The 25,447-nt window shown below is 43.5% G+C and overlaps 1 protein-coding gene across 1 annotated transcript in view; it reads right to left on the bottom strand.

Moving 5' to 3' along the window:
• Positions 1-19,649, bottom strand: part of LOC120033544 (heparan-sulfate 6-O-sulfotransferase 1-A-like) — a 44,351-nt gene extending 24,702 nt beyond the window's left edge. The window contains exon 1 of the mRNA XM_038979935.1: positions 18,849-19,649. Coding sequence (XP_038835863.1) covers positions 18,849-19,351 — 503 coding nt within the window. The 5' untranslated portion in view covers positions 19,352-19,649. The remainder of the gene's footprint in view (positions 1-18,848) is intronic.
• Between the last annotated feature and the right edge of the window lie 5,798 nt (positions 19,650-25,447).

Below are 25,447 nucleotides of genomic sequence, written 5' to 3' on the forward strand. Positions count from 1 at the left end.
ATAATATGTACCGGTTCATGAGGGTTGCCTAATCACACACATGACATTTTAGAAAGATGTGACCTTTTTAACCCTTTGAAACAGCCCCTATGACCCCAATTCAAGGCACTTCCGGTTGTCACAGGAAGCTGAAAATAAACACATATCCTCATTGGGGTAGGCTTTTACAGAATCCTGAGTTTCAAGTCTTTACGTTAAGAACTGACTGATTTACAGAGGGTTGAACTCAGTGTTTATACAAACTGCAGGTTGGGTATATCAAAACCACTTTTAGGGTAATTTAACCACTTCCGGTTGCTCTAGGAAGCTTAAACTCAACACAGGTAATCCTCATAGTGGCCTGATGGATTGTCATTGAAGACAGCTTGAGATGGCAATCATAACCCACATAGGCATCAGGTTGAATTTAGGGCAGCAGGCAATGTATTCCTATGGGGAGAGATGTCAATGTAAACTGTTAGAAGAAAACACCCTGTTTTCACTGTTAAGGGTTAATTCCACACTGTCAAGGTTAGGCTTGCACAGATCGGGAGGACCTTGGGAAGGTTCCTGTGATTGAATTGTGCTTCTAGCCTCAACGGTTCTGCCGCTGTCACCCAAAAGCACCTCACATTTAGGTCAGGCTTCGTTTTGGGCCTTGTGCTAAGACCTTTCTGGATGTCAATATCGTTCCCCAAAAACGTCAGAGACAGCTGCTCTTCACATATGTGGCTCTGTATATGGCCCCCAACCATAATCTGGAAATATATTAAATTCAGACTATACATGGATACATAGCACTACCTAGGTGGAACTTGTAAGTCCTCCAAAAAGAGCCAAAAAAAACGGATAAAAATCTGTTTTTATAATATGTACCGGTTCATGAGGGTTGCCTAATCACACACATGACATTTTAGAAAGATGTGACCTTTTTAACCCTTTGAAACAGCCCCTATGACCCCAATTCAAGGCACTTCCGGTTGTCACAGGAAGCTGAAAATAAACACATATCCTCATTGGGGTAGGCTTTTACAGAATCCTGAGTTTCAAGTCTTTACGTTAAGAACTGACTGATTTACAGAGGGTTGAACTCAGTGTTTATACAAACTGCAGGTTGGGTATATCAAAACCACTTTTAGGGTAATTTAACCACTTCCGGTTGCTCTAGGAAGCTTAAACTCAACACAGGTAATCCTCATAGTGGCCTGATGGATTGTCATTGAAGACAGCTTGAGATGGCAATCATAACCCACATAGGCATCAGGTTGAATTTAGGGCAGCAGGCAATGTATTCCTATGGGGAGAGATGTCAATGTAAACTGTTAGAAGAAAACACCCTGTTTTCACTGTTAAGGGTTAATTCCACACTGTCAAGGTTAGGCTTGCACAGATCGGGAGGACCTTGGGAAGGTTCCTGTGATTGAATTGTGCTTCTAGCCTCAACGGTTCTGCCGCTGTCACCCAAAAGCACCTCACATTTAGGTCAGGCTTCGTTTTGGGCCTTGTGCTAAGACCTTTCTGGATGTCAATATCGTTCCCCAAAAACGTCAGAGACAGCTGCTCTTCACATATGTGGCTCTGTATATGGCCCCCAACCATAATCTGGAAATATATTAAATTCAGACTATACATGGATACATAGCACTACCTAGGTGGAACTTGTAAGTCCTCCAAAAAGAGCCAAAAAAAACGGATAAAAATCTGTTTTTATAATATGTACCGGTTCATGAGGGTTGCCTAATCACACACATGACATTTTAGAAAGATGTGACCTTTTTAACCCTTTGAAACAGCCCCTATGACCCCAATTCAAGGCACTTCCGGTTGTCACAGGAAGCTGAAAATAAACACATATCCTCATTGGGGTAGGCTTTTACAGAATCCTGAGTTTCAAGTCTTTACGTTAAGAACTGACTGATTTACAGAGGGTTGAACTCAGTGTTTATACAAACTGCAGGTTGGGTATATCAAAACCACTTTTAGGGTAATTTAACCACTTCCGGTTGCTCTAGGAAGCTTAAACTCAACACAGGTAATCCTCATAGTGGCCTGATGGATTGTCATTGAAGACAGCTTGAGATGGCAATCATAACCCACATAGGCATCAGGTTGAATTTAGGGCAGCAGGCAATGTATTCCTATGGGGAGAGATGTCAATGTAAACTGTTAGAAGAAAACACCCTGTTTTCACTGTTAAGGGTTAATTCCACACTGTCAAGGTTAGGCTTGCACAGATCGGGAGGACCTTGGGAAGGTTCCTGTGATTGAATTGTGCTTCTAGCCTCAACGGTTCTGCCGCTGTCACCCAAAAGCACCTCACATTTAGGTCAGGCTTCGTTTTGGGCCTTGTGCTAAGACCTTTCTGGATGTCAATATCGTTCCCCAAAAACGTCAGAGACAGCTGCTCTTCACATATGTGGCTCTGTATATGGCCCCCAACCATAATCTGGAAATATATTAAATTCAGACTATACATGGATACATAGCACTACCTAGGTGGAACTTGTAAGTCCTCCAAAAAGAGCCAAAAAAAACGGATAAAAATCTGTTTTTATAATATGTACCGGTTCATGAGGGTTGCCTAATCACACACATGACATTTTAGAAAGATGTGACCTTTTTAACCCTTTGAAACAGCCCCTATGACCCCAATTCAAGGCACTTCCGGTTGTCACAGGAAGCTGAAAATAAACACATATCCTCATTGGGGTAGGCTTTTACAGAATCCTGAGTTTCAAGTCTTTACGTTAAGAACTGACTGATTTACAGAGGGTTGAACTCAGTGTTTATACAAACTGCAGGTTGGGTATATCAAAACCACTTTTAGGGTAATTTAACCACTTCCGGTTGCTCTAGGAAGCTTAAACTCAACACAGGTAATCCTCATAGTGGCCTGATGGATTGTCATTGAAGACAGCTTGAGATGGCAATCATAACCCACATAGGCATCAGGTTGAATTTAGGGCAGCAGGCAATGTATTCCTATGGGGAGGGATGTCAATGTAAACTGTTAGAAGAAAACACCCTGTTTTCACTGTTAAGGGTTAATTCCACACTGTCAAGGTTAGGCTTGCACAGATCGGGAGGACCTTGGGAAGGTTCCTGTGATTGAATTGTGCTTCTAGCCTCAACGGTTCTGCCGCTGTCACCCAAAAGCACCTCACATTTAGGTCAGGCTTCGTTTTGGGCCTTGTGCTAAGACCTTTCTGGATGTCAATATCGTTCCCCAAAAACGTCAGAGACAGCTGCTCTTCACATATGTGGCTCTGTATATGGCCCCCAACCATAATCTGGAAATATATTAAATTCAGACTATACATGGATACATAGCACTACCTAGGTGGAACTTGTAAGTCCTCCAAAAAGAGCCAAAAAAAACGGATAAAAATCTGTTTTTATAATATGTACCGGTTCATGAGGGTTGCCTAATCACACACATGACATTTTAGAAAGATGTGACCTTTTTAACCCTTTGAAACAGCCCCTATGACCCCAATTCAAGGCACTTCCGGTTGTCACAGGAAGCTGAAAATAAACACATATCCTCATTGGGGTAGGCTTTTACAGAATCCTGAGTTTCAAGTCTTTACGTTAAGAACTGACTGATTTACAGAGGGTTGAACTCAGTGTTTATACAAACTGCAGGTTGGGTATATCAAAACCACTTTTAGGGTAATTTAACCACTTCCGGTTGCTCTAGGAAGCTTAAACTCAACACAGGTAATCCTCATAGTGGCCTGATGGATTGTCATTGAAGACAGCTTGAGATGGCAATCATAACCCACATAGGCATCAGGTTGAATTTAGGGCAGCAGGCAATGTATTCCTATGGGGAGAGATGTCAATGTAAACTGTTAGAAGAAAACACCCTGTTTTCACTGTTAAGGGTTAATTCCACACTGTCAAGGTTAGGCTTGCACAGATCGGGAGGACCTTGGGAAGGTTCCTGTGATTGAATTGTGCTTCTAGCCTCAACGGTTCTGCCGCTGTCACCCAAAAGCACCTCACATTTAGGTCAGGCTTCGTTTTGGGCCTTGTGCTAAGACCTTTCTGGATGTCAATATCGTTCCCCAAAAACGTCAGAGACAGCTGCTCTTCACATATGTGGCTCTGTATATGGCCCCAAACCATAATCTGGAAATATATTAAATTCAGACTATACATGGATACATAGCACTACCTAGGTGGAACTTGTAAGTCCTCCAAAAAGAGCCAAAAAAACCAGATAAAAATCTGTTTTTATAATATGTACCGGTTCATGAGGGTTGCCTAATCACACACATGACATTTTAGAAAGATGTGACCTTTTTAACCCTTTGAAACAGCCCCTATGACCCCAATTCAAGGCACTTCCGGTTGTCACAGGAAGCTGAAAATAAACACATATCCTCATTGGGGTAGGCTTTTACAGAATCCTGAGTTTCAAGTCTTTACGTTAAGAACTGACTGATTTACAGCGTTCGCCACAATAACATCTGCTAACCATGTGTCTTTATATACGGTATGTTATACCATATATGGCATCTTGCCTATGCCGCTCGGTCATTACTCATCCATATATTTATATGTATATATTCTATTCCATCCCTTTACTTGATTTGTGTGTATTAGGTAGTTGTTCTGGAACGGTTGTTGTTGAATTGCTAGATTACTTGTTAGATATTACTACAATGTGTCCTAAAATGGTTACAAATACAAGACTGTGTGTGTGTGTGTGTGTGACAAGAACATTTGATTTGATTTGTTTTGATACGCTGCAGTATGGTATGTTACCACCAGGTGGCTTACAAAAATACCCCCTTCTTAGGACCCTGACAGTTTTGTGTGATTTTCAAACCAGGCATATTAGCATGCTATTTGCAGGCTATTCCAATGGTTTCCCTAGTTGAGACCATGGTTTTGGACCTAACTTGGTCAAAGGTCCTAATATGGAAGGTGTTTATATAAGTTGAGGTCCTAATACGATCTCAAAAACGAGAACACACACACACACACACACACACACACACACACACACACACACACACACACACACACACACACACACACACCTGATATGGAGGTCAACAAATGACCAACAGGATGCCAGAGAGAGAGAAGTTAGACAAACATATTGATGCAATGGTTTCAAAACTCTGTCCAACAGCTTGTTCCTACACTTGTAATATGAAGCCAGCATAGTAGGCTGCAGAATAACCATTTGAGTGTGTGTACGTTTAAATTGAAGGGCAACATTTTTTTATCGTCAATTGCACACAAGGTCCAACCGAAACGTAGACATCCGCTTGTGACCCAACCCCTCTAAAACGGGAGGTGTGAGGGGCTGCCACAGTGGATGTCCGGGGAGCTGCTGTTGTCCGGGTTAAAGGAAGAACGTCAGATTTTTCACTTCGTCGGTTTGAACTGGTAACCTTTCGGTTACTGGCCCAACTCTGTAACCAATAGGCCAGCTGCTGTGTTAAATTCTAGATGTGTGTCTATGAGCCTTTCTGTGATCATCAGTCACACACAAAAGGGTTACCCTCGTTGTGGCGATTAACATTCCACACTGGGGGAGGTGATGAAACATTCCTTTTCCTAGTGACTTTCTCTCTCTTTCTCGCCCACCCTCTCCCTCCCCATCTCTTCTTCTCCCTCCTTCCCCATCTCTCTCCTTCCCTCCCTCCCTCTCTCTCTCCCTCCCAGAGGTCTGATGAGTGCAGTATTGGGGACTGTAGTTGTGTCTGTAGTACGGCTTGTCATTCTGGTTAGCTGTGTCTAGGCATGATGAGGCTGGCCCTGGGCTTATATCAACATCACTGACTGACTCCTCAAACAAATCTGGAGACACACACACACACACACACACACACACACACACACACACACACACACACACACACACACACACACACACACACACACACACACACACACACACACACACACACACACACACACACACACACACACACACGCGGCATTTAACATGCACCAGTCAGGACACAGGCTTATTAATGAGAAGAGGTCCAATCAAACCCACACAGCCATAACAGACAAACACAAAAGAAACAATTATTTATAAAAACACACACACACTCTAAACTGAACTATAGGCAAAAGGCATTGTGGGTGACTGAGTTCAGAAAGCTCTCTTCAGGCACTGTTGACTGACATTTACATGAAACTAATAGTGTGAAGGAGAAAAACAAAGGAATGAAGGAGATACCAAAGAGCTCATGACAGGGAGGAGACAACGGGCCATGTGAAAGACCAAACGCAACACAGTGACATCACCACTTCAATCACACACACATTTTCGTATGACTCGCGCACACAAAAACATCATACTAGTCAAAAACTGCCAGCCTTTTTAATTATAGAGTCTCTGTGTGTGTATGTGTGTGTGTGTGGGTCTCAGACAGTGCGGGTTGTTAAAAGACTCAGATGTTATGGAGAAGAGAGGAGAGACTGATTCTAATGTAGCATCTCTCTCTCTCTGTCTTTCTCCTCTTCCTTGCTCTCTCTGCCTTCTTCTCTCCATCTTTCCCCCCCACCCCCCCTGTCTGTGATGGCTGGGAAGCTGCTATTTTTCAGGTCACTGGGTATTGCTACTCAGCAGGAGTCCACACACACACACACACACCCTCCAGGTGGGGCGAGGGATTATCGAGACAGCACTTTGTGTCATCTGATGAGGAGAAAAGAAAGAGAGAGTAGATAAAGAAGGAGAGAAGAGGAGGAGGAACAGACGGGGGTGGGTGTGGAGGAGATCATTAGTTAGTGGGTGTGAGTGTTTGACAAGCACAAACATTATGACCATGTGCCAAATCATCAGGTACGGGCACATGTGTGTGTGAGTGAGTGTACACGCACGGGGATAGGTTCAGACTACATTGTGTGTGGCTGAGTGTGTGTGTGTGTGTGTGTGTTTATCAGCTCTGCTTTGTGACTCAGAGGTCCCCTGCGGTAAAGAAGCGGATCTTCTCTCTTGTGCACTCACTTTTCTTCTTCTCCTCGCTCTCTTTTCACACACTCCCCCTCTCTCTTTTCATACACTCCCCCTGTCTTCCCCCTCTCTCTTTTCATACACTCCCCCTCTCTCTTTTCATAAACTCCCCCCATCTTCCCCCTCTCTCTTTTTATACACTCCTCCGTCTTCCCCCTCTCTCTTTTATACACTCCTCCGTCTTCCCCCTCTCTCTTTTTATACACTCCTCCGTCTTCCCCCCTCTCTCTTTTTATACACACCTCTGTCTTCCCCCCTCTCTCTTTTTATACACTCCTCCGTCTTCCCCCTCTCTCTTTTTATACACTCCTCCGTCTTCCCCCTCTCTCTTTTTATACACACCTCTGTCTTCCCCCCTCTCTCTTTTTATACACTCCTCTGTCTTCCCCCCTCTCTCTTTTTATACACTCCTCCGTCTTCCCCCTCTCTCTTTTTATACACTCCTCCGTCTTCCCCCTCTCTCTTTTTATACACACCTCTGTCTTCCCCCCTCTCTCTTTTTATACACTCCTCCGTCTTCCCCCCTCTCTCTTTTTATACACTCCTCTGTCTTCCCCCCTCTCTTTTTATACACTCCTCCGTCTTCCCCCTCTCTCTTTTTATACACTCCTCTGTCTTCCCCCCTCTCTCTTTTATACACTCCTCCGTCTTCCCCCTCTCTCTTTTTATACACTCCTCTGTCTTCCCCCCTCTCTCTTTTATACACTCCTCCGTCTTCCCCCTCTCTCTTTTTATACACTCCTCCGTCTTCCCCCCTCTCTCTTTTATACACTCCTCCGTCTTCCCCCCTCTCTTTTTATACACTCCTCCGTCTTCCCCCTCTCTCTTTTTATACACTCCTCTGTCTTCCCCCCTCTCTCTTTTATACACTCCTCCGTCTTTCCCCTCTCTCTTTTATACACACCTCTGTCTTCCCCCCTCTCTCTTTTTATACACACCTCTGTCTTCCCCCCCTCTCTTTTTATACACTCCTCCGTCTTCCCCCCTCTCTCTTTTTATACACTCCTCCGTCTTCCCCCTCTCTCTTTTTATACACTTCTCTGTCTTCCCCCCTCTCTCTTTTATACACTCCTCCGTCTTCCCCCTCTCTCTTTTTATACACTCCTCTGTCTTCCCCCCTCTCTCTTTTATACACTCCTCCGTCTTCCCCCCTCTCTCTTTTTATACACTCCTCCGTCTTCCCCCCTCTCTCTTTTATACACTCCTCCGTCTTCCCCCCTCTCTCTTTTATACACTCCTCCGTCTTCCCCCTCTCTCTTTTATACACATCTCTGTCTTCCCCCCTCTCTCTTTTAATACACTCCTCCGTCTTCCCCCTCTCTCTTTTTATACACTCCTCTGTCTTCCCCCCTCTCTCTTTTATACACTCCTCCGTCTTCCCCCCTCTCTCTTTTATACACACCTCTGTCTTCCCCCCTCTCTCTTTTTATACACTCCTCTGTCTTCCCCCCTCTCTCTTTTTATACACTCCTCTGTCTTCCCCCCTCTCTCTTTTATACACTCCTGTCTTCCCCCCTCTCTCTTTTATACACTCCTCCGTCTTCCCCCTCTCTCTTTTTATACACTCCTCTGTCTTCCCCCCTCTCTCTTTTATACACTCCTCCGTCTTCCCCCTCTCTCTTTTTATACACTCCTCCGTCTTCCCCCCTCTCTCTTTTATACACTCCTCCGTCTTCCCCCCTCTCTTTTTATACACTCCTCCGTCTTCCCCCTCTCTTTTTATACACTCCTCTGTCTTCCCCTCTCTCTCTTTTATACACTCCTCCATCTTCCCCCTCTCTCTTTTATACACACCTCTGTCTTCCCCCCTCTCTCTTTTTATACACACCTCTGTCTTCCCCCCTCTCTCTTTTTATACACTCCTCCGTCTTCCCCCCCTCTCTTTTTATACACTCCTCCGTCTTCCCCCTCTCTCTCTTTATACACTCCTCTGTCTTCCCCCCTCTCTCTTTTCATACACTCCCCCATCTTCCCCCCTCTCTCTTTTCATACACTCCTCCTCTCTTCCCCCCCCTCTCTCTTTTCATACACCTCTCCATCTCCCCCCCTCTCTTTTCATACACTCCCCCCGTCTTCCCCCTCTCTCTTTTCATACACTCAACCCTGTCTTCCCCCTCTCTCTTTTCATACACTCCCCCTCTCTTCCCCCCTCTCTCTTTTCATACACCTCTCCGTCTCCCCCCTCTCTTTTCATACACTCCCCGTCTTCCCCCCCTCTCTTTTCATACACTCCCCTACTCTCCCCCCCCTCCCTCTTTTAGCCTAGTCTGAATAGGCTGTGTCAGTGATGAGTAACTGGTGAATGGAGCTTGTGTGTGTATGTGTGTCTTTGAAGTCAAGAGTCAGAATAGAAGCAGTGAAGCGAGAGAGAGAGGAGTGGTGGGGGAAACACACAGACATGCATGCATGCACACACACGTACCCACATTCAGTGTCCTTCCTTGCTTCTCTACCCATGATGAAAATCTCCAGTGCTCTGTGATGCAGAGCTAGGTGTGTGTGTGTATATACACTACATGACCAAAAGTATGTGTACATCTGCTCATCGAACATCTCATTCCAAAATCATGGGCATTAATATGGAGTTGGTCCCCCCTTTGCTGCTATAACAGCCTCCACTCTTCTGGGAAGGCTTTCCACTAGATGTTGGAACATTGCTGCGGGGACCCACGATTTTTACGCGCTACACGCTTCAGCGGTCCCGTTCTGTGAGATTGTGTGGCCTACCACTTTGCGGCTGAGCCATTGTTGCTCCTAGACATTTCCACTTCACAATACCAACACTTACAGTTGACCGGCGCAGTTCTAGTAGGGCAGGAATTTGATGAACTGACTTGTTGGAAAGGTGGCATCCTATGCCTGTGCCACATTTAAAGTCATTGAGGTCTTCAGTAAGGCTCCCGAGTGGCGCAGTGGTCTAAGACACTGCATCTCAGTGCAAGAGGCGTCACTGCAGCACCTGGTTTGAATCCAGGCTGCATCATATCCGGCCTTGATTGGGAATCCCATAGGGTGGCGCACAATTGGCCCAGCGTTGTCTGGGTTTGGCTGTTATTGTCAATAAGAATTTGTTCTTAACTGACTTGCCTAGTTAAAAGGTAAAAACAAAGGCCATTCTACTGCCAATGTTTGTCTATGGAGATTGCATGGGGGTGTGCTTGATTTTATACACCTGTCAGCAATGGGTGTGGCTGTAATAGCCAAATCTACTCATTTGAAGGGGTGTCCAATACTTTTGTGCATATAGTGTATCTATCTCAAAATCATTTGGAGATAACTTCACTAGGGTAGGGGGCAGCATTCGGAATTTTGGATGAAAAGCGTGCCCAAATTAAACTGCCTGCTACTTAGGCCCAGAAGCTAGGATATGCATATAATTAGTAGATTTGAATAGAAAACACTATACAGTTTCCAAAACTGTTAAAATAATGTCTGTGAGTATAACAGAACTGATATGGCAGGTGAAAACCTGAGGAAAATCCAACCAGGAAGTACTATTATTTTGAAGTACTATCTGTTTTTCCATTGAAAGCCTATCCACCATACAAAGCCTTGGGACCCAGTTCACAATATCTATGGCTTCCTCTACATGTGGCCAGTCTTTAGGCATTGTTTCAGGCTTTTACTCTGAAAAATTAGGGAGATACAGCACTTTCAATGAGAGGCCATGAGTCCTGCGCATGATCGGGAGCACGCATTTCTTGTTTCTCCTTTCCTATTGACGAAGCTTTTGTCTGGTTGAAATATTAGTGATTATTTATGACAAAAACAACCTGAGGATTGATTTTAAACATCGTTTGACATGTTTCTACTTACTTTTATTGTAATTTTTTGACTTTTCGTCTTGATGTTGAGAGCGCACATTGTGCCTTTGGATTTCTGAACTAAACGCACCAACAAAATTGAGTTTTCTTTACATAAAGAGGGACATTATCGAACAAAACGAACATTTATTGTCTAACATGGAGACCTGGGAGTGCCACCAGATGAAGATCATCAAAGGTAAGTGATTCATTTTAATGCTATTTCTGACTTTTGTGAGCCCTCTCCTTGGCTGGAAAATGGCTGTATGATTTTTGTGGCTAGGCGCAGACATAACATAATCGCGTCGAGTGCTTTCGCTGTAAAGCCTTTTTGAAATCTGACACAGCGGTTGCATTAAGGAGAAGTTTATCTTTAAATGTATGTTAAACACTTGTATCTTAGATCAATGTTTATGATGAGTATTTCTGTAATTTGATGTGGCTCTGCACTTTCACCGGATGTTTGTTTGAGACAATGCATTTTTGAACATAACGTGCCAATGTAAACAGATTTTTGGATATAAATATGAACTTTATCGAACAAAACATACATGTATTGTGTAACATGAAGTCCTATGAGTGCCATCTGATGAAGATCATCAAAGGTTAGTGATTAATTTAATCGCTATTTCTGACTTTTGTGAGCCCTCTCCTTGGCTGGAAAATGGCTGTATGGTTTTCTGTGACTAGGCGCTGACCTAACATAATCGCATGGTGTGCTTTCTCCGTAAAGCCTTTTTGAAATCGGACACTGTGGTTGGATTTACAAGAAGTTTATCTTTAAAATGGTGTATAATACTTGTATGTTTGAGGAATTTTAATTATGGGATTTCTGTTGTTTTGAATTTGGCACCCTGCAATTTCACTGGCTGTTGTCGAGGTGGGACGCTAGTGTCCCACTTGTACCAGAGAGGTTAAGCACTTCCTGAGCCTGAAGCATCATTTCCCCTCTGTGAAGGAAACTGGCACACAGGGAACAGATAACAACAGGATGACAAAATAAACAACACCCTTCACAGAGAGACAGAGAGAGATGTGAAAGAGAGTGGATAGGAAATGTAGGGAAGGAGAGAGAGCGGGAAGGAGGGAGAGAGAGAGATGGGCGAGACTACATTGTCTTAATAATGAATCCTTTTTGAGGAGTTCAGTAGGTCCGTCTGTGGGTGTCACAGTCTGGAATTTGCATCTTCCCACAATTCAATTAGCATGGCTGTCAGATCATGGGCTCTGTTCACATTCTTCCCCTAACCGCCACACGCACACACCAAATAAATGCCTTCTTCTTGCTAATCAGTCACTGGCCAGCAGCGGCGGTCGGTGCCAATTATGATGAGGGAGGATGATTATTTTTATCATGAACATGGCCTTATTTCTATTACAGCATGTTGGATGACTGTCATTCATATTCCTTTCACCCAGTTCAATGTAACATCGATAGGTTTAGCCTACTACATGACTCCCAAATTTTCCCTGTACCCATCATGAGGTTGCTACAACCTAGCCTATGAAAGACAGTTCACAATGTAGGTGCACAGCTCGAGAGAATCTTGAGTAATTAAGGTGACAGACAGTGACACATTCAATAACTCCTTGCACACACTTGCCTGCATCTAGCTGATCTAGAGTGTAATCATTAGTCCAACAGTTGCAAAACGAGAACTTCTATTGGACAAATTCAAGTATGTTTATCCCCATTTCATTCCATTTGCTTCCATTTAAGAAACGTTTTTCAACAGAATCGGCGCAATGAATACACCCCTGATCACACGCAAACACAGTTCACTTTCATAGCAGCCACATACAAACAGCTCGTTGTATATACAGTACCAGTCAAAAGTATGGACACACCTACTCATTTATTAGTTTTACTATTTTCTACATTGTAGAATAAAAGTGAAGACATCAAAACGATGAAATAACACATATGGAATCATGTAGAAAACAAAAAAAGTGTTAACCAAATGAAAATATATTTTATATTTGAGATTCTTCAAAGTAGCCACCCTTTGCCTTGATTACAGCTTTACACACTATTGGCATTGTCTCAACCAGCTTCACGAGGAATGCTTTTCCAACAGTCTTGAAGGAGTTCCCACATATGCTGAGCACTTGTTGGCTGCTTTTCCTTCACTCTGCGTTCCAACTCATCCCAAACCATCTCAAATTGGGTTGTGGTCAGGTGATGGTGGAGGCCAGGTCATCTGATGCAGCGCTACATCACTGTCCTTCTTGGTCAAATAGCCCTTACACAGCCTGGAGGTGTGTTTTGGGTCATTGACCTGTTGAAAAACAAATGATAGTCCCACTAAGCGCATACCAGATCAGATGGCCTATTGCTGCAGAATGCTGTGGTAGCCATGCTGGTTAAGTGTGCCTTGAATTCTAAATAAATCACTAACAGTGTCAACAGCAAAGCACCCCCACACCATCACACCCACTCCTCCATGCTTCACGGTGGGAACCACACATGCGGAGATCATCCGTTCACCTACTCTGCGTCTCACAAAGACACAGCGGTCAGAACCAAAAATCTCAAATTTGGATTTATCAGACCAAAGGACAGATTTTCACCGGTCTAATGTCCATTGCTCGTGTTTCTTAGCCCAAACAAGTCTCTTCTTCTTCTTATTGGTGTCCTTTAGTGGTTTCTTTGCAGCAATTCGACCATGAAGGCCTGATTCACGCATCCTCCTCTGAACAGATGATGTTGAGAAGTGTTGTCTGTTACTTGAACTCTGTGAAGCATTTCTTTGGGCTGCAATCTGAGGTGCAGTTAACTCTAATGAACTTATCCTCTGCAGCAGAGGTAACTCTGGGTCTTCCTTTCCTGTGGCGGTTCTCATGAGAGCCAGTTTCATAATTTCTCTTTGCTTATTTGAGCTGTTCTTGACATAATATGGACTTGGTCTTTGACCAAATTGGGCTATCTTCTGTATACCACCCCTACCTTGTCACAACACAACTGATTGGCTTAAACACATGAAGAAGGAATTAAATTCTACAAATTAACAAGGCACACCTGTTACCTGAAATGCATTCCAGGTGACTCATGAAGCTGGTTGAGAGAATGCCAAAGAGTGTGCAAAGCAACAAAATATATATATATATATTTTTAAATATGTTTTTTCCATTGCAAAGCTGACATCAAGGCAAACGGTAACTACTTTGAATAATGTAAAATGCATTTTTATTTGGTTAACACTTTTTTGGTTAGTACGTGATTCCATTGGTGTGATTTCATAGTTTTGATGTCTTCACTATTATTCTACAATATAGAAAATAGTAAAAATAAAGAAAAACCCTTGAATGAGTAGGTGTCCAAACTTTTGACTGTCACTGTATATAATTCCTTTTCGCATCTATTTACACGCTCTCCTCCTCTCACCTTTTCCCTTCGCTTGTGGACTTCAGTGCACAACACATCAGGTGTCTGTGACCAGGCGAAAAAAACCTTTCCAAGCCAAACCTTCATATCATGACCGCTAACCGCATACAAAATACATCACTGTCATGTCATAGTCAACATAGTTACTAGGACTAACGTGCTAGTAAACCCACTATAATCATGCAGTACAGTGTACAGTCAGTAGCAAGCAGTTTCATCGGCGGGCACCGGTGGCAATAAATGAATAATTGACTTGAAAGAGTTCGTGTTGGATAGCCATAGCCAGCTAGCTAACATAGCATCACTCTCTGTTTGAGCCGGGTGTTTGAGTAGGCTAAACTAGTTACCTGCATTCAATGCTAGCTTAGTAAGTGAAACAAAAAAAATATTAAGAAATATAGCTCTCTCGCTCTTGCTTTTCTGTTCAACTCTTTTCTTTCTCTTTGAGTCAACTACTCACCACATTTTATGCACTGCAGTGCTAGCTAGCTGTAGCTTATGCTTTCAGTAGTAGATGAATTATCTGATCCTTTGATTGGGTGGACAGCTGGGTCAGTTATTGCTGAAAGAGCTCTGATACTGTAGGTTGGAGGACGTCCTCTGGAAGTTGTCATAATTACTGTGTAAGTCTATAGAAGGGGGTGATAACCATTAATGTACCCAGAGGAGGACCGAAGCTAGCTGTCCTCCGGCTACACCATGATGCTACCCAACAGAGTGCTGCTGAGGCTACTGTAGACCTTCATTGCAAAACAGTGAGTTTTAATCAATTATTTGCTGACGTGAATATATTTAGCATAATTAACTAAAAAGGATAACTTTTGTAAGCTTTCACTATTTTTTATGAAATTCACTGAGGAGGATGGTCCTCCCCTTCCTCCTCTGAGGAGCCTCCACTGCTGCCCAGCTAACGCTATGCTAAATGCTAGGCTAATTAATAGGCTGTAATCATGTTCCCACTGCAAGCATAGCTTAGAGTAGCGGCCCTTATTAACAACCATAGAAATGTTGGCTAATTGCTAATCAGTCAGTGCACGACTAAGTGTTCTGTGGGCTGAGAAATCCCTTAGGAGAGAAAGAGCAGGGTTGCGTTCAGTATGGCAGAACATTGTGGAATGTTCAGATCGAAATATGTTGAGTAGAACAAGCCTAGATGGAGCCCAGTGGCGCAGTATTTCAATCCCTTTGGTGGGTTGTGAACTAGAGCTCAACTCTAGTAGTAGTCCTGTCATCACTATCGTCAACTTGTTGTGTGAGATAACACCACAGAGAAAACCTCTCACCTCACAGTGTTTGTGTGTGTTTAACCAGAAGTCCCCACAAGAATAGCAAACGAACAAACAGTTTGTCCCCACAAGGTCAAATGGTATTTCTAGGGGGTTTAGGGTTAAGGTTCAAATTATTGTTAGAATTAGCTTAAGGAGCTAGGGTTAGGTTTAGGGTTAGGAGCTAGGGTTAGGTTTAAGGTTAGGAGCTAGGGTTAGGTTTAAGGTTAGGAGCTAGGGTTAGGTTTAAGGTTATATTTTGGGGTTAAGGTTAGGGAAAATAGGATTTTGAATGGGACTGAACTATGTATCCCCACAAGGTTAGTTATACAAGACTGTTTGTTTGTGTTTTCGTGTGTGTGTTACACACACACACACACACACACACACACACACACACACACACACACACACACACACACACACACACACACACACACACACACACACACACACACACACACACACACACTTAGTGCCATGACACTGACAGTGAGAATGAAGCAAACTGTGACAATTTCCACAGTGCAGGCTCTCCCTCTCTAACCATCTCTCTCCTGCTCCCCATCCTCTCGCCCCTGCCATATCTCCCTCTCCCCCGCCATCTCTCTCCCTCTACCCCGCCATCTCTCTCCCTCTACCCCACCATCTCTCTCCCTCTACCCCACCATCTCTCTCCCTCTGTTTCAGCAGAAGTGACAGAAGCACATTCCCAGCCATACAGTCTCTTCACAATGTTTGCACTATTCTGAACATACACTGTATACACAAAACATTAGGAACATATTCCTAATATTGAGTTGCACCCTCTTTTGCCCTCAGAACAGCCTCAATTTGTCAGGCCATGGACTCTTCAAGGTGTGGAAAGCGTTCCACAGGGATGCTGGCCCATGTTGACTCCAATGCGTCCCACAGTTGTGTCAAGTTGGCTGGATGTCCTCTGGGTGGTGAACCATTCTTGATACACACGGGAAACTGTTGTGTGAAAAACCCAGTAGCGTTACAGTTCTTGACACAAACCGGTGCGCTTGGCACCTACTACCGTACCCCGTTCAAAGGCACTTAAATATTTTGTCTTGCCCATTCACCCTCTGAATGGCACACATACACAATCCATGTCTCAATTGTCTCAAGGCTTAGAAATCCTTCTTTAACCCGTCTCCTCCCCTTCATCTACACTGATTGAAGTGGATTTAACAAGTGACGTCAATAAGGGCTCATAGCTTGTCTATGTCATGGAAAGAGCATGTGTTTTTATGTTTTGTACACTCAGTGTAGATTTTGTGTGTGTGAGTATGCATGCGTGCGTGTTTGTCACCTGTTTGCAAACATCTAATAACTGCCTAAAAGCTTGCCTTGTATTCTACATAGAGAGAGATAGAGAGAGAGAGAGAGAGAGAGAGAGAGAGAGAAAGAAATAAAGAGTGAAAGAGAGAAAGAAAACTGTAGAATGCTTAATTTTTTAAAAGATTATTCATCTGGGAAAATGTGCACACAAACACGCAGACACACTGGTATAGGAAAACTGAGATTCCCGGTGTGGGAATGTGGTGTTGGGATTGTAGGGATGAAGGAGTAACCATCTTTGGAATGTTGAGCAGCCCAAGATTAATCCCTGATAATCTGATTGGATTAAAACACGACGACCTGTCTGGTCAGTCACGCACCCGCACACAGTTCACCCTGCAGTGATCTACGTTGTGACGCTTAAACAGAGAGTGATCCAGGCAGATTGACAGGCATGCTAATTGAATCCTCCCCCTCCACAGCAACGAAACAAAACACTCTCCGCCTTCACTCGCACCATCCTCTTCTCCATCGTTTCCCTCAAAAGCCCTACCCATTTTCCCATGCCTCCGCTCATCCTCTTCTGTCCCTCGTTCCCATCTTCCTATGCCCTCCCCTTCTCTTACACTACCATCCTCTTCTACTCTCTTTCTCCTCTACCCTTTCCATCCCCTCATCACCCCCCCCCCCCCCCCCCCCAATCCGCTCCACTCCTCTTTACCCTCCTCCCATTTGTAGCCATTCATTAGGACAGACAGTTGTCCATTAGGTAAAACAGACATTTTGGAAATTGCAGTAAATCTTCCATGAAAAAAGACATTTAGCCTAATGTAGAAATCACACTGACAAATAGAGAGAGAAATAGGGGGAAGAGAGAGAGATGGAGAGGGGGAAAGAGAGAAAGATGGAGAGGGGGAAAGAGAGAGAGAGAGCGCGCGAGAGGACCAACAGCTATAAAGCCACCAAGCGGAAAGCATGCCTGCTGTTTGATTAGAAAATGACACCATCACAGAGGGAGATAGAGGGAGGAGGGAAAGAGAGAGAGACGGAGAGGGGGAGAGAGAGAGGAGGGAAAGAGAGAGAGATGGTGAGGGGGAGAGAGAGAGGAGGGAAAGAGAGAGAGACGGAGAGGGGGAGAGAGAGAGGAGGGAAAGAGAGAGAGATGGTGAAAGAAAGAGGGTGAGAGAGAGAAAAATAGTGTTGAGGACACAAAGACACACACACAAAGTAAACTGTGTAGAAACTGATGAGAGCAGATAAACATCCTCCCTCCAGCCTCCGGAGTAGCTTGACGCATCATCACCTCTGACCATCACAGAGCCTTGTGCCAGGAATACCAGCAGTACAGTGCATGTGTGTAGCCAGCGGAAGTAATCACCCGGATTAGAGTGGAGTCAACCCCGCAGGGGTCCACTTACATCAACAAAAGTCCACACAGACAGACAGACGAAACACAGACAGAAGGGCAGGAGCCAAATCTTCTCTGAATTAAAGTGATGGTAGTTTTCTCTGCCAATCTGTCTAACAGTCTGCCTGCATAGTGATCCCCGAAGATAAAGGAGTAAGCTATGTAGCAATGCATGTCTGCATGCTAAGATCTGCTTTTCCAAAATAAACGTTTTCTTTCAGTAGAATCATCAACTTAGGCCTAACTGTAGTTGCAACATTTCTGATCCAATGTTGATTCAATGGTTTACAGTAATCAATATTCAACATGTTTCATGCGTTTTACAAAACCACTAAAACTATACATCAGTGTTCGATATGCTACAATTTTGAAGAAGGATCAAGACCTACTATTTTAATACTGCTTAGTTCGACAGCATGATTCTCTTATAGCTAATTGGAGTTGACAGCTAGGTTACCCTATAAATCTATCCCTTCGGATATGGTAAAAACTCATATGACAGCCTGTCATTAAAACACTGTCAAACAAACTGCGCCGGATCTGCTGCTACAGTAAGTCCACACACAGAGTGAGAGAGAATCGTCCAGGCATGCTCCCAAATGACATGCTCATACCACCCGATTATTAATGATCTTCAACAATTGTCAAGTGTTGGAGACACACAGGCTGTGCACGCTTTTGATCCAGCCCAACACGCCTGATACAACCAGTCAACTAGCCTATTTTATCTCACCTTTCATTTTTCATCTTGGTCTCCTTTTTATCTAGAACTCCAGGAACACAATTCTTTAGCTCGGTCCAGTCCGCGTGTAAGCCACAACTCCAACCGGTGGAGAACCGGGAGAATAACCAGGTCTCTTTTCGGTTGGGTCGATAACAGGTACACTTCTTCTGACCCGGTCTACAGTCACACGGAACCTCCAACCTCACATTCTGAACCAGGTGTCTCCCGAACGTTGTCCCTCCTGTCTTCTGAATGTGTAAAAAAACTATCACGTCTTCTCCTTTGATTTCAAATTCCACCGTTCGCTCCAAATCCCGGACTGGGAAGTAGTATTTCTTGACGTAGTGCGGGTCAGGGGAAGGGAAAATGTCCCCACCATCGTCCTCCTCAGTGAAATATCCGTGTGGTGAGCCGAAATTGATAACCCCGGGCGCGACGTATTGATATAAGATCAGCATAAAACAGACGGAGCCGACTACAATTAGGAGAAATTTGCTGCTCGCCTCAACCATGGTCCTTCCAATGCGGTGCAAACGTTACCATTTCCCGGTAAACCGACTCGAGGGGATCAGAACAGCGTAACTAGAATTCATTCCTGTTGTTGTACTCTCTCTCCCCAAGCAAGCGAAACAGGACGGGGTCATATCAATGGGGTAGGTTACAGAAGCGATTATGTGAATACAATGTAACTAAACTAAGCGTATTTACAGTGTACAGAGAGACCCGTAAAATCCAGCGCAACAATGTGTGTTCTCCGTTTTCTCTCGTCCCTGTGTTGTTGCGATGCATGTGTGTTTAAAGTCCTCTTCGCTGCATTACTATTGAGCTATGTACCCAGGATCCTCAGCGAAATAACCCACCTTCTTTCAGCACAACACACACATTCCCAGTCTCTCTCTCTCTCTCTCTCTCTCTCTCTCTCTCTCTCTCTCTCTCTCTCTCTCTCTCTCTCTCTCACACACACACACACACACACACACACACACACACACACACACACACACACACACACACACACACACACACACACACACACACACACACACACACACACACACACACGCAACAGGACGAATTACTTGCATTCTACAAGTAGTCTAGTTCTACTATAGTTTATTAACTTGTAGTTTATATACAATTAAATGAAATCTATTTAAGGGTCTAAAGAACGGTGGTGCTTTATTTAATAAACTAAATTATAATAGGAACTAATTATGTAATTACCATATTACAATGCAATTTCTTTGTAGTCTATCAAGTTGAAAAGAGACTGTAAAATAAAGTTTTACCTAATCCACTAGAGATTGTTTTATGGTAAAACCAGCCATTAACCACTTAGCCAATAGCAATGTACGGTTAGAGTATTCAATTGTCCACATCCAGTAGAAATGAGAAGTCAACAAAATGATCAAACGAACACAGAAGTGTCAGAGAGCAAACACAGAACATTTTCTTTTAAAATATGTTTTAATTCATTAACATAAACTCAGCAAAAAAAGAAATGTCCCTTTTTCAGGACCCTGTCTTTCAAAGATAATTCGTAAAAATCCAAATAACTTCACAGATCTTCATTGTAAAGGGTTTAAACACTGTTTCCCATGCTTGTTCAATGAACCATAAACAATTAATGAACATGCACCTGTGAAACGGTCGTTAAGACACGAACAGCTTACAGATGGTAGGCAATTAAGGTCACAGTTATGAAAACTTAGGACACTAAAGAGGCCTTTCTACTGACTCTGAAAAACACCAAAAGAAAGATTCCCAGGATCCCTGCTCATCTGTGTGAACATGCCTTAGGCATGCTGCAAGGAGGCATGAGGACTACAGATGTGGCCAGGGCAATAAATTGCAATGCTCAATACTGTGAGACGCCTAAGACACCGATACAGGGAGACAGGACAGACAGCTGATCATCCTCGCAGTGGCAGACCATGTGTAACAACACCTGCACAGGATCGGTACATCCGGACATCACATCAGCGGGACAGATGCAGGATGGCAACAACAACTGGCCAAGTTACACCAGGAATGCACAATCCCTCCATCAGTGCTCAGACTGTCCGCAATAGGCTGAGAGAGGCTGGACTGAGGGCTTGTAGGCCTGTTGTAAGGCAGGTCTTGACCAGACATCACCGGCAACAACGTCGCCTATGGGCACAAACCCACCGTCGCTGGACCAGACAGGACTGGCAAAAAGTGCTCTTCACCGACAAGTCGCGGTTTTGTCTCACCAGGGGTGATGGTTGGATTCACGTTTATTGTCGAAGAAATGAGCGTTACACCGAGGCCTGTACTCTGGAGCGGGATCGATTTGGAGGTGGAGGGTCTGTCATGGTCTGGGGCGGTGTGTCACAGCATCATCGGACTGAGCTTGTTGTCATTGCAGGCAATCTCAACGCTGTGCGTTACAAGGAAGACATCCTCCTCCCTCATGTGGTACCCTTCCTGCAGGCTCATCTTGACATGACCCTCCAGCATGACAATGCCACCAGCCATACTGCTCATTCTGAGAGTGATTTCCTGCAAGACAGGAATGTCAGTGTTTCTGCCAAGGCCAGCAAAGAGCCCGGATCTCAATCCCATTGAGAACGCCTGGGACCTGTTGGATCCGAGGGTGAGGGCCATTCCCCCCAGAAATGTCCAGGAACTTGCAGGTGCCTTGGTGGAAGAGTGGGGTAACATCTCACAGCAAGAACTGGCTAATCTGGTGCAGTCCATGAGGAGGAGATGCACTCCAGTACTTAATGCAGCTGGTGGCCACACCAGATACTGACTGTTACTTTTGATTTTGACCCCCCCTTTGTTCAGGGACACATTATTCAATTTCTGTTAGTCACATGTCTGTGGAACTTGTTCAGTTTATGTCTCAGTTGTTGAATCTTGTTATGTTCATACAAATATTTACACATGTTAAGTTTGCTGAAAATATATGCAGTTGACAGTGAGAGGACATGTATTTTTTGCTGAGTTTAGATTAGGCCTATTAGAATTAGGTTGAACACTTACCAAATAGGTAATGTTAGGCTACCTATTGATTAATTTAACTATGTGCTATTGTATTTTATAAAGCCTAACACTGAGGAAGGCTGGGGTGTATCCTGTTGTTTCCTGGATTGCCATTATTAATAGCAAATATATTTTTTAATGAGCCTTACATGATCACAAAAGGACTAACGAAATTTCCCAGAAACATAGAACCAACCTCTCTGTGTAATATTTGGTATACGTACGGCGCTGTTCGCGTTTCTACTGCTAGAGGGAAGCACTGAGCAGCGCTGGTCTTTTCTCCCCAGACCGAACAAGTTGTCAGACGCGTAGTTAGGCCAAAATACTCCCCCCAGGCTATTTTTGTCGAACAAGTTTTGACTTATCAGATGTTAGATTGGGAAGAAGACATGTTTCAAGCTCTAGATGTGGAGATAAATATTTGTGTTACAGCTGAGCTGACACTAGTTTTCTTTAGGCCCATCTTTCCCTTTCTGTCTGTGTGGTTGGAGGTTAGAAACAATTAACCTAACCTTGATTAATTAAGCTTAATTAATGTCTGGCTTTAAAGGCACAATTGTATGATTTTGATTGTCATTATAATGTGCAGATCACAGCACACCACAACTAGATATGGGCTACACACTACACAGGCATACAGTGCATTCAGAAAGTATTCAAACCCCTTGACTTTTTTCACATTTTGATACGTTACAGCCTTATTCTAAAATGGATTTAAAAAATAAATGTCTCATCAATCTACACACAACACCCCATAATGACAAAGCAAAAATATTTTTTTAGAAATTTTAGCAAACGTCTAAAAAAAATATGAAATATGACATTTACATAAGTATCCAAACCCTTTACTCAGTACTTTGTTGAAGGATTTTTGGCAGCGATTACAGCCTAGAGTCTTGAGTATGACCCTACAAGCTTGGCGCACCTATGTTTAGGGAATTTCTCCCATTCTTCTCTGCAGATCCTCTCAAGCACTCTGAGGTCCTGAGCGCTCTGGAGCAGGTTTTCATCAAGGATCTCTCCGTACTTTGCTCCATTCATCTTTCCCTTGATCCTGATTAGTCTCCTCGTCCCTGCCGCTGAAAAACATCCCCAGTCACCTGGAATGCCTTTCAATTAACAGGTGTGCCTTGGTAAAAGTTAAATAGTGTAATATCTTTCCTTCTTTGAGCAAATCAGTTGTGATGTGACAAGGTAGGGGTGGTATACAGAAGATAGCCCTATTTGTTAAAAAGCCAAGTCCATATTATGGCAAGAACAGCTCAAATAAGCAAAGAGAAATGACAGTCCATCATTATTTTAAGACATGAAGGTCAGTCAAGCCGGAGAATTTTAAGAACTTTGAAAGTTGCAAAAACCATCAAGCTCTATGATGAAACTGGCTCACATGAGGACCATCACAGGAATGGAAGACCCAGAGTTACCTCTGCTGCAGAGGATAAGTTCATTAGAGTTACCAGCCTCAGAAATTGCATTCCAAATAAATGCTTCCCAGAGCTCAAGTAACAGACACATCTCAACATAAACTGTCCCAGAGGAGACTGTGTGAATCAGGCCTTCATGGTTGAATTGCTGCAAAGAAACCACTACTAAAGGACACCAATAATAAGAAGAGACTTGCTTTGGCCAAGAAACACAAGGGATGGACATTAGACTGGTGGAAATCTGTCCTTTGGTCTGATGAGTCCAAATTTGAGATTTTTGGTTCCGACCGCTGTGTGTTTGTGAGACGCAGAGTAGTTGAACAGATGATCTCCGCATGTGTGGTTCTCACCGTGAAGCATGGAGGAGGAGGTGTGATGGTGTGGGGGTGCTTTGCTGGTGACACTGTCAGTGATTTATTTAGAATTGTCCGTATGTGTGGTTCCCACCTTGAAGCATGGAGGAGGAGGTGTGATGGTGTGGGGGTGCTTTGCTGGTGACACTGTCAGTGATTTTTTTTTAAAGAATTCAAGACACACTTAACCAGTATGGCTACCCCAGCATTCTGCAGCGATACCCCATCTCATCTGGTTTGTGCTTAGTGGCACTATAATTTGTTTTTCAACAGGACAATGACCCAAAACACACCTCCAGGCTGTGTAAGGGCTATTTGACCAAAAAGGAGAGTGATGGAGTGCTGCATCAGATGACCTGGCCTCCACAATCACCCGACCAAACCCAATTGAGATGGTTTGGGATGAGTTGAACCGCAGAGTGAAGGTAAAGCAGCCATGTGGGAACTCCTTCAAGACTGTTGGAAAAGCATTCCAGGTGAAGCTGGTTGAGAGAATGCCAAGAGTGTGCAAAGCTGTCATCAAGGCAAAGGGTGGCTACTTTGAAGAATCTCAAATATAAAATATATTTCGATTTTTTTAACACTTTTTTCGTGAATGCATGATTCCTTATGTGTTATTTCATCGTTTTGATGTCTTCACTATTCTTCTACAATGTAGAAAATAGTAAAAGTAAAGAAAAAACCCTGAATGAGTAGATGTGTCCAAACATTTGACTGGTACTGTATGTAAAGAAGGTATTTCTGTTTTTTATATGTAATACGTTTACAAAAACCAGTTTTTGCTTTGTCATTATGGGCTATTGTGTTTAGATTGATGAGGACATATTTTTATTTAATCCATTTTAGAATAAGGCTGTAAGGCAACAAAATGTGGATAATGTCAAGGGGTCTGAATACTTTCTGAATGCACTGTATGCTAACAATGTGTGAGTGTGTGTTGAATAATTCAAAGTGCGTATTTAAATGTATTCTTTATTTTCCAGTGGAACAGCCCCCCTCTGTCATAGTGCTGTTATTGTATTTCATCTCCTCTCAGCATTACTGTACTGTCATTATGAACAGAGTCACTTATGGTTGCCGTGCTGTGTTGTGCCCCCTGGCTTAGTAATACATTCATGACAGTCTCTTTATCCCCACAACGACTTTATTGTGTGTGTGTGTGTGTGTGTGTGTGTGTGTGTGTGTGTGTGTGTGTGTGTGTGTGTGTGTGTGTGTGTGTGTGTGTGTGTGTGTGTGTGTGTGTGTGTGTGTGTGTGTGTGTGTGTGTGTGTGTGTGTGTAAGTAGGCCTATGCATACCCAGTAATTACGTTGTATACAGATCATGTTTTTTTCTGAAGGGAGTGACCCATGATAACATTTTTTTTTAAAGTGCTTAGATATAATTTTCCTTCGTCAACACTAACCATGGAAACCTGGTCTGTTTAATGGTAGGAGACTCATATGGGAAACCTGGTCTGTTTAATGGTAGGAGACTCATATGGGAAACCTGGTCTGTTTAATGGTAGGAGACTCATATGGGAAACCTGGTCTGTTTAATGGTAGGAGACTCATATGGGAAACCTGGTCTGTTTAATGGTAGGAGACTCATATGGGAAACCTGGTCTGTTTAATGGTAGGAGACTCATATGGGAAACCTGGTCTGTTTAATGGTAGGAGACTCATATGGGAAACCTGGTCTGTTTAATGGTAGGAGACTCATATGGGAAACCTGGTCTGTTTAATGGTAGGAGACTCATATGGGAAACCTGGTCTGTTTAATGGTAGGAGACTCGTATGGGAAACCTGGTCTGTATAATGGTAGGAGACTCATTTGGGAAACCT

This window comes from Salvelinus namaycush, chromosome 40 (assembly GCF_016432855.1).
Source record: "Salvelinus namaycush isolate Seneca chromosome 40, SaNama_1.0, whole genome shotgun sequence".
Classification (NCBI taxonomy): domain Eukaryota; kingdom Metazoa; phylum Chordata; class Actinopteri; order Salmoniformes; family Salmonidae; genus Salvelinus; species Salvelinus namaycush.